Raw genomic sequence first — 12,274 nt, forward strand, 5'->3', positions numbered from 1 at the left:
ACCAGGTCTGCAGAAATAAGATCTGATATTATGTGTAATATGGCGGTGGGTTATATGACAATGAACACAGAATTTGGCCTTAGACTTTAAAATTAGCAAATAGAAAAAAAGAATACTGCTAAAAAGCACTTTTTGACATTTGTGTGTTCCTTTTTTAGCTGGGAAGGAAGTGCATTGCTCCCTCCCATCTGTAAGTTCAGACGAATAATGTGACACAACATACCGGTATTTCAGGCTGAATGGGTTCAGAACTGGGAGGGGACGACACTGAGAACAGGTCGAATCACAGGGCAGGGTAAAGTATCTCAGGATATACCTTGGCTCCTGGGATGACACATCTTCCTCTCTGGATTCACGTCAGGAACCTTTGATTTCTTTTTTCTTTTTGTTTTATAGAAGATGGCAAAAGTCTTGGACATTCTTTACCGATATTTTACCTACCCGAAGCTTAAAATCTTGGCCATGGGTCTGATTTTGGCTGGTGTTTTTTTCACTATCACAAACTTATTTGAGGAAAGAGGGAGGATGAGCAGTTTCCCAAGTAAGACCTGCAGTATTTCTGAAATGTCTTTGAATGGTGATCAAGATGTTTACAGTGAGCTAAATGAATGATTTGAAATGAATTGCTGGTTCTATGATCTGGTTTATGAAGAGTGTGGTTGTAAATTCCACCACATGTTGAAGTATTTTGTTATAAATTTCAAATCACTTTTAGCCTAGTGACATGATAGTCAGTTGAGTGACGCATGCCTTGAAGTGTCAGTGAATGAATGAATGAATGAATGAATGGATGGAAAAATGAATGAATGAATTAATGAATAGGGTTTATAGCTTAGTGGGTAACACAGTATGAACCAGGTTCAAACCCCACTTAGTACCATTGTGTCCCTGAGCAAGACACTTAACCCTGAGCGTGTCCAGGGGGACTGGCACTACTGATTTTATGGCGCTGTGGATGAGGGCATCTGCTAAATGCCATAAATGTAAATTAATAAATGTTAACTACAGACTGACACAACTGTTAGACGAACCATGTGCTGGGGACTGCCTCACAATATGATAGATATTACAATACAGATGTTTGCGATTCAATTTACATTTACTTTGCTTTCACATTTAAATATTACAATTCAATACATTGTATATTATAAATTGCATGTTTTAAATCTAATTGCAGGAAAGGACTGTGACAGGCACAGCCTGTTCACTGAACTCAGTACACACAGTGCAAATCTGAATCAATCACTTTAGAATTTTTTGGGATCCTGCTTTAAAGCCAGTAAAAATTTATTCATTAATCATTATTTTTGAAAATTCTATTGGATTTAGTATAACCCTTGAATGCTTGCAAAATATAATAAGAAAATTAAAACGTTATCCTTTGACTGGCACAGTGTTTTTTTTAAAAAACTGTTATAATTGCAATGATTTCCTGTGTTAATAATGAAAATACGAAGCATTCATCCTCCAAAACTGTAAATGCTGTTTAAAGTTTAATAACCTATAATCTAATTATGGTTGCATGGTGAACTTTCTTGATTCTATAAAGCAGCCACATCTATGCGCACCCCCATGCTTAAATAACCAGCACAATTTGGTCAAAGATGGCCATAGCAGATATCAGCGCCAGACTGAACTTCAAAAAATCTGGTTTAACTAGGCTGGCCATCTTAAACACCGTTTCCGAGCAGCATGTCTGTCTCAAACCGACTGTAAAAGGTAACATTCTTTCAGTTTGGACCAAAATTCGGGGAGACTGACTCGAAGAAAAAGAATTGTTCAGCATGTTGTGCAGAATGCGAGTGTAGAACCTCTCTAGTGAATAATAATAACTGTTAGGGTTGGGGTTCAATCATATGAGATAAATACTTATTTAGGTTTCACATTTAAATTTGGATAACATCCAAAAGATTTATCTAAAATGAACTGACAGATCTCGCTTGCTGAAGTAACTGTTTGAAAGTGTGAGCTGTAAAGAAGGCAAACCGGTTGAGTCATGCTGTCCACTCTCTGCTCTGTTTCAGAACATGCTTTTCAGGCCTACAGACGCACCTTGGAAAAACAGGTAAGACCAGTAGGATAGCTGATTAGATACATGACATTTTCCATTTTTTCCTTCTGTCCTGTGACCCCAAGGGGTATTCGTTGCATTGAAGCTTCTTGCCTTTTATGTCTATTCTGTAGCCACAGCCAAAATCCACACCAAACACAACTTTGTTGACCGTAGACTAGTTTAGGCGTTCTCTGTTTTGTATTCCTCTCTTTTTTCTAATAAGGGGGTGTGGTGCAGTTACAGGTGGAGGAGGTGCGAGTAAAATTACCAGAACAATGGAAATCTGAGGTAGGCAAATATCACCTGTCATTGATGTTTCTCATTACACTCAAACCATGGTGTAGTTTCAACTGCTGTTACTGTTCTCCGAGGCAGACAGTACAATGAACGAGGTAGAACAGAATAAACTCAGTCTAGACATCTTAGTCAGCCATAACCACAGCCTTTTGGTTTGAAATCATGGGGATGTCATGTGTGCATTTATCTAGAAAAAAAGAATATGGGAAAGGACCTTGGGTCCTACATTCACACAGATGTTACCACATTAGAACCTTTATGGCCAGTGGATCCAGTTTTCTTCAGAGGATCATTGGCCGTGCCACAAATCTGTTTGACAGATGGGTTTAGGGGTTCATTTGACCTTCAATTTCCTCAGATCACAATCGAACAGAGCATCTTGGTATGTTCCGTAATGTGCATCGAGGTCCCATCTCTCAACTTACAGGACTTAAAATCGTTGTACCTAAACAATATTAGGCAGGTGATTATAATGTCATAGCCTGGAAAAATAGGGCGAACTGAGACACAAGCCTTGACGTGTTCAAGTATTTTATTGGCCTTTGGCATGGATAAGTTAACATCCAATTAGTAATTCTAGAATGGGCTGAGGTTTTGAACACATTCACACAGATCTACTGATGAACCGTCGACGTAACCTTCTGACACAGTTCCTGTTGTCTTAACAGTTTGTGATCGGCATTAAGGATTATAATAAAATTATATTGTGATAGAAACAGCCTTTGCTGTTTATAGCATTCAAACAGTGCCCTGTTCATAATTAACTGCCTAATGTTTCAGACTGGACTTTTCTCAACAGAAGGACATTTCAAATATACTTAGATTCATATTTACAATATTTGGCATATGCTCTTATCCAGAGCGACATACATTAGTGCTTAAAGATGTTCATCATTGTAATCCCATTAGTTTAATTACTCAGAACCCCACTTTTTCATTTAAATATACATAAGAGCCACATATAAAAATCTAAGTATTTCCTAAAATGGAAGATTTTTAATGACCCAGCCATTCAGAAATGTAGCTGAAGTTCATTCCACCACCTAGGAGCCAAGACAGAGAAGAGTCTAGATGAATGCTGTCCTAGTACCTTGAGAGATGGGGGTACCAGTCGAGCAGTGCTGGAGGATTGTGGAAATTGGGGAAATATCTGGAAATATCTCACCTCACGCCTTCTAGAAAGCATAGAAATTGCAGCACTCCAGCATTCAGAATACTCTGTTCTGTCATTTATTTAATTTTTTTTCCCCAACACGTCACTCAGACTGATTTTCAAATGAAGCACACGTGTGTTCCTTGTCCAAATTCACATGTCCGAATGTATGTAAGGAAATCTACCCACAAGTTAGACAGTATCATTTCCGCTTGTATCTGATTTTTTTTTGTAAAAAAAAAAAACAAAACACTTGGACAGAGGAGAGGACTATCTTTTTTTTGTGTAGGTGTGACGCCCCAGAGACACTGACCATTATAACTGAAGCCCTGTGCATTGTCGTCCGCCTGCACTCCATTAACTTATTGTTGCTTAGATTGATGACCTGATGGCTGTGAACTGTCAACAAATTGGTTTGACAGACGTGTTGAGAGGTTTACTAGACCTCCAAATTCCTCAGATCTTAATCCAACAGAGCATCTGTGGTATGTTCTGTGGTTGGAGGTTACATTTCTCAATTTACAGGACTTGAAGGATCTTTGTACCTGAACAATATTAGGCAGGTGGTTATAATGTTTATTATAAAACTTATTCAGTCATAGTCTTAGAAAGAAAGAGGACACAAGGGGACACGTATTCTGATACTTTATATCAGACTTTGGCATGAGTAGTGAGTGCTTGTTTGTTTGTTTGTTTGTTTGTTTGATTGATCGATTGATTGATTGATTGATTGATGGATTATAAAGTACCAGGGCAAAGCAAACCTTCACGTTTTCCAAGACTGGTGTGGACAATCAACCAACGATCTGAGGAAGAATGTGCACTATCCACTCTACCCTCATGTACGTGAGATATTGTGCATGCACACACTGTCAATTTTGTCTTACCAGAAGTCAAAAGAATATATTCCATCCATACCAGTAATATTACAATGCAAATAATCTGACAAAAATGAATTCCTTCTGCAAAAAGGCTTATCAGAAATACATGCTCACTTGTAGGACTGATGTTATTTCTGTGTATATGTGTATATGTGTTTTTTTTTTTTTAAGACACGAACCACAGTGAGCCGCCTGGCTGTTTCCCCCCACTGGAAAACATACGGAATGAGGATTTTTGGTTATATTCACCCTAGCATGGCTGGTGAGTAAACAGCTGGTTGTTTTATCAGCTTTACCACTGCTGTTTTCAGTGACAAAAATATATAATTTCTACTTTAACATAATACAATTTACCATTTCTATCAGCCCATTTATTGTGATGGGCCTCTGTATTTCATACACTTCTAATGAGGCTCCCTGCCATTAGAGTGTGCTGATAAATTTATCTTTTACATTTATTTATAATCTGACATATAAGACTGTTTAAGACAGACCTTGTGTCCATGTTTGACATTTTGGATAATCGCATTCTGGATGTCTACTGGTTCAAAACATTTACAAGCTGAGCTGCTGGCCACCACTACCCATTACGTGAAGAAATTTCTTTGTGTGTTCACTCAAGTCTCAGTTGTCACTGTAATGCTAGACTGCTGCCTGAAAGACAATAATGAGCAGATCTTTCACTGTTTCCAGAAGGGCGGGGTCATAGGTAAAGGCAACTGGGACACTGGATTAGCACGTCAGCAACCTTGCAAACCTGTCCTGTCAGAATATTGACTCATGAACATATTACTTCCCCCCAGGAGAATACATCTTTGCCATTGGTTCGGATGACAATGCAGAATTCTGGCTGAGTGAAGATGAGAGCACGGAAAATCTGAAGTTAATGGCCTATGTCGGAAAGGTGAGCTTTGAGATTTTTGAGAACCCACAAATTTTCGAACACACTGGTTGCAAAACGCTTGCACCAAATAATCGATAAATGATCCACAGACAGGGCTGGAATGGACAGCTCCCGGCGAATATGAGAAATTTGCCAGCCAGGTTTCACAGCCCGTGCAGTAAGTGTTTTTTCTGCCTCTGTCCATCCAATCAAAGTCCACCCAGACACAAGCCTGTTCATTTCCCTAAAACATGCCTTCTGCTCGCTGTTTCTGAGGATGAAGAGTATGGCAAGATACTACTTTGAGGTCATACACAAACAGAGTGAAGGTCCGGACCACGTGGAGGTGGCGGTGAGTGTGATGCAGCACACGACACGAAACAGTAGCAATTTGATTATGGAAATGGCTGATGATATACGTGGAACTTTTTCACATTTGGTTATAACTGAGGCTTAACTGGCATGTTTTTCTACTGACCCTGCAGTGGCGACCGAACATTGAAGGGACCACGTTCAAAGTGATTGGCTCTAAGTACATATCGCTGTACAAAGGTAGACATCTCTCGGTGTTGTGGACCTTGGTTTGGAGTGTGATAAGGCGGACAGTTGTGCATGCTAACAACCCTTTGCTCTGCATCTCCCTTTGGTTTAGATGAGACTGATTTGCTGATGGGTGAAAGTGCTCACATCCCACAAACAGTCGCCAGTCATGAAATGTCCATGCGTGAAGCACTTAGAAATGTCAAATACACTGTGGACATGGTAAAAAAAGACCCTCGGGACACCATTTTTAACAGTGAGTGGTTCATGCAAATAATGCAAAATATTATTATTGTATATATATATTTATTTTATTTTTTTTTGAAGGGGGGGGGTCCTTATTACTCTTTATCTTTCTTCTAGCAGGGTCTGTCAACACCTATTATGACATGCTGTTTGTGATTTTTGGCTAAATAAGAAATAAACGTTATTCTTTTTGTTGTTCTAGTTCCATTGGTAAACGACTCGTACCTGCAGAATCTGTTACCAGAGTGCACTTACAACCCTAGCTACATATTCCAAGGCACTTCAGTTGGACGCTATAATGGACTCCATTATGTAAGACTCTTTTCCTGCTATATGTCTATATTCATATTTGCATAGATTACAATGGTTCAGAAGAACTATGTTTTCATTCTCACCAGGTCCAGCTTTCATCAGTGTACCCAAATGACTTCACACGACAGACTCATGTAGAAGCTGAGCAAATGTGTATTTACCAGGATGAAAAGTAAGATTTTTCACCCTCATGTTACTATTCACTAAAAAATAATAATAATTAACAAATATCCAATTTACCAGAAACACTGTAACGCTGTTGTTGTGTTACTAAGAAAAAGCAATATCACAATTTACACTGCAGTGCAAAAAAAATCAAGGATGTAAGATGCAAGTGCTGACAACACATTTGACATTTTTGATATGTCATGTTTTGTAATACCATTGTAAAGAAAAGTGAGTTACTGTAGCCCCAGGTCTACCCACGGTTAGCAATAAAGTATGAAGAAATGTGCATAACATCTGAAAGATCAAATTCACTCCTCCTGTCAGTAGCATTGAAGTTACAGATTGTCTTGGAATGGAACCCTAAACACAACATTAGAACTCACCCACTTCTCCTGTCAGTACTAAATCTGCCCTTTGTATGTCTACACATCACTCTAACAAAAAAGCAATTGTTACATTAATTGCTCCCGGATTAGCCATTATGAATCAATTTCATTTTCAATTTCGATTCATAGTGGTGATCATAGAGACATCAATGCTAAGAAAAAAAAAAATACGATTTTTCTAATGAATCCTTGTGTCATGTACCGGACCTAGAAGCTCCCCTTTTATAAAGGACATGAAAATTCTCTTTTCTCTTGTCATTGATTGTGTTATTAGTTAAACCTTAGTTGACATTTTATGGTCATTGTCCTCTTTATGTTGACCTGTTTCTGTTGTTCCACACTTTGCCTCATCTGTACAACCTTAAATGACTTTCTGGAATTGTTCCTTGGTTGTGGCCATGTTTGTTTTTTTTTACATTTTAAAAAGTATTTACATTATGTTAGATTTATTGTATTTACATACAATTCATTTAATGAACGCATGTTCGCTGCCTCTTCCTGACTTCATGAGGCATGACAATTTATAATAGTTGTGGTGTGATGTACTGAAAGTGAAAAAAGTGAAAGTGTTTATGTCATTGTGTTATACAGCACAGCACAGCACACGGTGACATAAAAATCTTGTCTATTTGTCTATCCAGAGACGGGTTTGCTAGATTCATGGATGTTAATCCTAAGGAGGAGGATTGGGGTGCAGAGGAAACCACTTTCCTAACAACTGGTATAGTACTGTCATGCAATGATGTGAATGTCATGATCTCCTACTTGAAAAATAGTTTGAAAAACTTGTCTTGTGATGTAGCAACACCAGCGCCTGTGAAAGAAAACCCACCCCAGCCCGCAGAAGGGGAGGAGCCGAACGTGGTGTATGAGGAAGATGCTCTGTGGGAGCGAGTGTTTGATGTGAAGCACACTGATTTCCAGCCAGAAAGGACAGATGTGGTGGTCAAGTCCTGCCGCCGTGCCGGGAATGTGGTGATGAGCAGAGATACCGCCATGCCGGTGGTCCACATCCTCATGAAGGCCCTGAGAAAGAAACATCCGAGGTGTTTTAACACGACGTTTGAAGAAAAACATGCGTTCATAAATTCCACAATATATAATCGATTTCCTCCATGTGTTTGAAGCCAGTTAAAATGGAGAATAGACCTGGATTGACCTAACACGGATTCCTTTTGTGCTTCTTCCTCTCCTCAGCTGGTCTCTTGAGCGCGTGCTGAACGTTGAGAGGCGGGTGGATGAGAAGCTGGGCAGTCGCTACTTTTTGGAGCTGGAGATAGAGACGGCGAAGGGAGAGCACAGGCTGCTCTCTCGCTACGTCTACGTCCCCAACTCCCATGAGGAAAAGGAGGAGCCTGGACCAATGCTCTGCAGCCCTCAGGGCTTCTCCTGGAACCCTAAAGCCACCGTCAACATTCTCATAGCAGGTCAGAGTCTAGAACCAGCCCCTAGTCTTCACATTTTTGTGAGAACCAGGTAGTAATTATGGAAAATATGGATTTTGAATACTTAATGGCATGAATACCTAATGGTTCACTGTGCAATTTTGATGCCTCAGATACAGAATGAATGTGTCATATTTGTACATATTGTGATAACTGTGTGCGCCATCACACATGCACTAAGGCACATATGCTTGTCATGTGTTCGCAGTGAGGAACCAGGCGAGGTGGGTCGTTCACTTTATCAATCAGATGGAGAAAATCTACAGGGCCACAAAGGATGAGAACTTCAACGTGGTGATCACAGATCATCACAGCGACGACTTGGATGTGGAGAAGGCCCTCCAGAAAGCTGACCTGCCCAGGTTTGGCCCTGTTATTCCTCTCAGTGGTGCCGGTGGTTTGGACATGAATCAGCACCTCATTGTGGGTTGGGTTTTTTTTTTCATCCTCACACTGCAGGTACCAGTATAAAAGACTTGAAGGGACATTTGAGAAAACAGTAGCAGTCCAGACCGCAATAGACCTTGTTGAGGTGAGCAAGCAACGTCATTGTTTCTCCTTGCCGTCCCATTCCCACCCTTCCACCCACACATAAATGTACAGGTTACACAATCTGTGTCACATTTCTGAAGCTCAAGCTTTAACTGAACAGGAAAGTTCTGAAAAGGACAAACAAAGCCAAAGGTCACCCTGAAAGAAGATGAGATTTAGCTTCGGAAAGCTTTTCTTTTGTAGATACATGAGTTCTCCCGGTAATAAAACAAAAATGGAATGCATTATTGGCACTGAAGTAGTGAAGGAAATATGTAATGTTGGTAAGTCTTCATATATTCTTTAAAATACAGAAAAGTCCAACTTCATTACACAGTCAGTACTTAGATGACACTGAATAAATGTATACATATACATATATACATATTAATTCAATCCGATGCACTAGTAGTAGGAGCTCATAGGGACCAAATAAAATCATTGCTCTCCCCCTTTCAGGATGACCACAGCATTATATTTCTGTGCGACCTGCACCTTCACTACCCACTGAACTTCATAGACACCATCCGTAAGCACACCGTGGAAGGGAAGATGACCTACGCCCCCATCGTCATGAGACTGGACTGTGGGTCATCCCACCTGGAGCCCACAGGTAAGAACACGCGCAGTCAGTGTCAGCACATACGTACGGTATTTAACACGGCAACAAACACTCTGTCTGTCGTAACTGCACAGGATTCTGGGAACTTGCTGGCTACGGTCTCCTGGGGATCTATAAGTCGGACATGATTCGCATTGGGGGTATGAACACTAAAGAGTTTAAAGACAAGTGGGGAGGTGAAGACTGGGATACGCTGGACCGGTGAGTTGAGACTCAACATGAGTTTTCAAAACTTCGCGCTGGATTTTGGGAATTTGGTAAATGCAAATTGTTGTATGTATGTATGCCTTCGATTTGATTCGATACACCGTTCAACATCCTGTTCAGCTCAGTTCAACTTCTGCTTCTCTTTCATTTCCTGATATATGTTTGCATGTGTTTGCATAGGTATAAATATGAAAATGTAGATGCTGCTGAAAATTGTATTGAATTGTATTGTGTTTGGAATGATGTTTACGAACGAAAAGGTCACCGAATCCTCTTCCTCGGAATTTCTTGTTGTGTTTGCTTTGTTATCAGGAAATTTCTCCCCTTCTTTACTCACGTAATCTTTTTCATTACCTTCATCCTCCTTGTGCAGGGTTGTTGAGAACAAACTGGAGGTGGAGCGACTCCACCTACGGAACTTCCTCCACTTTTACCACACCAAGAGGGGCATGTGGAACAGCCGAATCCGCAAACCGTCGTCTTGATCTGGTCCTTCGTCCATGCTGTCCTACTGACTGGTGTTTTTCCGAGTGTTAGCAGTGCCCACGCCAGAAATGACTGTACCTGATGACTGCACACGCTGTGATGCAAGCAAGCCTCAAAACCCTTTTTTAAAATACAAATATTTAATGTTGTCTATTTTTTTTTTGTCCAGTGTATTTATTTTTGATGACTGTGATTGAATGTAATTTACATTCATCCCCATCCAAAAGAAAATGTACATTAATTTCCATGTGTATTAATACCAACCTGCAGTGGGAGGGGGGGGGGGGGGGGGGGGTAGGGAATAGATGTAAATGTATGTAAGCAGAGGTTCTCGATCACACGCACAATTGTGGAACTTTTTGCATTAACCATGTTGCCTCCCGTAACATTCTGTCACACCTGTAATATTTTATCGCACATTTCCCTGTTGAGAAGTTTAATGGAACTCTGCTTCAGCTTTGAGTTTTCGTGTCTCTCGTCTGGACAACTTTTGGATCCTTTATACGTGTTTCAAGCCAGCAGAATTGCAGAGACAGCGGGCTGTGATTGTGACATTACTGCCACAAAGTCACTGCTCATGCTCAAACCGTTTAACCAGTTGAATGGGCCTACCTGCTCTGGAACATTCTTCGCTTGAAGCCAACCTCGCCAAGTTCCTGTACAAGTTCTTCACACACCTCTACTTCAGTGTTAATGTCTAGTCTTATCTAATTGCTACATACGACAATTGTGTTTAGTTTGGACTGAAATGGTTAAACACACAACAGAGAGATAATCCTGATGCAAATAGTGGTATGTTGTATGCGTAAGGTGTTCACAGGAATGTCCTTCCTTCTGGACGGGTCACGTGTCTGGCTGAAAAGTGTTCCTTCGCTGTATATTTGTGTACGTTGTTATTTTCCGCTTCCTCTCTTTTGCATCGAGAAATGAATCCTTTTGAAGGATGACAGAACTTCACAGCACGGCTGGTTGTTTCTGGTGCATGGGCAAAATTTGTATTTATTTGTAATTATGGCTAAAAATGCCTTCAGTCTGACTGGCTATTGGCTATTTTGAAAAAAAGTGCTTTGATGGTAAGTCTATTTGGGTTTTAGTCAATAGTCTATTATTTCCTATTTTTATGCGATGGGCAAAATCACATGATGGCCAAAAAAAAAAAAAACTTCTATTTGTGTTTGGATTGTTTTTGTATATATGAAAATTGCATTTGCATTCGATGGAACAAGATCTGCAGTGCCATCACTGACCCAGCAGAATTATTGTTTTAGATTGAATTAAACTCTGTCTTCGTGCCACGTGATATTTGCTGAAGTGTTCTTTTATTTAACCTCCTCTGTTACCGCTCATTGTTCAGAAACCTGTTAGATGGCATATTTACAGGGGATGTCAAAGATTAATTTTAATTACACTTACCACAGGCACCAATTTAACTGATTAAATTACCCTGGCCATGAATGGCTTTTAAATGTTATTTAATAAAAATATGCAACTGTTTTTTAGTAGTACTTACTTTGTATTAAAGCATGAAAATTATTACTGCCACAAAGTCACTGTTCATGCTCAAAATGTTTAATCGGGTGAATGTACAAAATCCGAATCAGAATTGCAATTATGTGGTATGTGTGTAAGTGTGTGAATCAACACTTCGTCGCTGTCTTTCTCCGCTTAATCCGGGGCCGGGTTGTGGGGGCAGCATCCCAAGTAGGGAATCCCAGATGGCCCTCTCCCCAGCCACCTCAACCAGCTCCTCTGGCACAACCCCACGGCGTTCCCAGACCAGACTGGAGATAGAACTTCTCCAGCGTGTCCTGGGTCGACCCGAAACACCTCCCCAGCGAGGCGTCCAGGAGGCAGGCGTACCAGCCGCTCAAACTTCCCGTTGGTATGCAGATTCCTCACCATCTTTACATTTACATTTACATTTACGGCATTTGGCAGACGCCCTTATCCAGAGCGACTTACAACGTGCTTTCAATATCTTGAATTAGTCCTATGACGATGGTGTCGTCTGCAAACTTCAGGAGTTTAATAAGGACTGAAATTGTTAAACAAACATGAAACAGA

At 40.3% G+C, this 12,274-nt stretch overlaps 1 protein-coding gene across 2 annotated transcripts; it reads left to right on the plus strand.

Annotated features, from left to right (window-relative positions):
- Nucleotides 1-263: 263 nt before the first annotated feature.
- Nucleotides 264-11,704, plus strand: LOC114765346 (beta-1,4-N-acetylgalactosaminyltransferase 3-like). 2 transcript variants are annotated; one of them, XM_028955509.1, is made up of 20 exons: nt 264-541; nt 2,025-2,065; nt 2,291-2,341; nt 4,250-4,345; nt 4,556-4,646; nt 5,188-5,288; nt 5,378-5,445; nt 5,544-5,619; nt 5,753-5,819; nt 5,920-6,063; nt 6,256-6,365; nt 6,452-6,537; nt 7,561-7,640; nt 7,722-7,965; nt 8,117-8,346; nt 8,573-8,726; nt 8,824-8,896; nt 9,355-9,508; nt 9,592-9,718; nt 10,098-11,704. In XM_028955509.1, exons 1-20 carry the CDS (start codon nt 400-402, stop codon nt 10,207-10,209), a joined length of 2,247 nt encoding a protein of 748 aa, XP_028811342.1. In that variant the 5' UTR covers nt 264-399; the 3' UTR covers nt 10,210-11,704. The 2 variants fall into 2 exon arrangements, with proteins under 2 accessions (XP_028811342.1, XP_028811343.1); XM_028955510.1 differs by having other exon boundaries at nt 265-541; nt 2,277-2,341.
- The last annotated feature ends 570 nt before the right edge of the window (nt 11,705-12,274 follow it).

Source organism: Denticeps clupeoides, chromosome 15, assembly GCF_900700375.1.
Source record: "Denticeps clupeoides chromosome 15, fDenClu1.1, whole genome shotgun sequence".
In the NCBI taxonomy this organism is placed as follows: Eukaryota; Metazoa; Chordata; class Actinopteri; order Clupeiformes; family Denticipitidae; genus Denticeps; species Denticeps clupeoides.

What these genes read in the sequence shown, in the direction of transcription:
- LOC114765346 (XM_028955509.1), top strand. Translation starts at nt 400, where the DNA reads ATGGCAAAAGTCTTGGACATTCTTTACCGATATTTTACCTACCCGAAG. An exon ending in CGGACCACGTGGAGGTGGCG is followed by an intron (nt 5,620 to 5,752) that starts GTGAGTGTGATG and finishes CTGACCCTGCAG; the next exon opens with TGGCGACCGAACATTGAAGG. An exon ending in GCTATAATGGACTCCATTAT is followed by an intron (nt 6,366 to 6,451) that starts GTAAGACTCTTT and finishes CATTCTCACCAG; the next exon opens with GTCCAGCTTTCATCAGTGTA.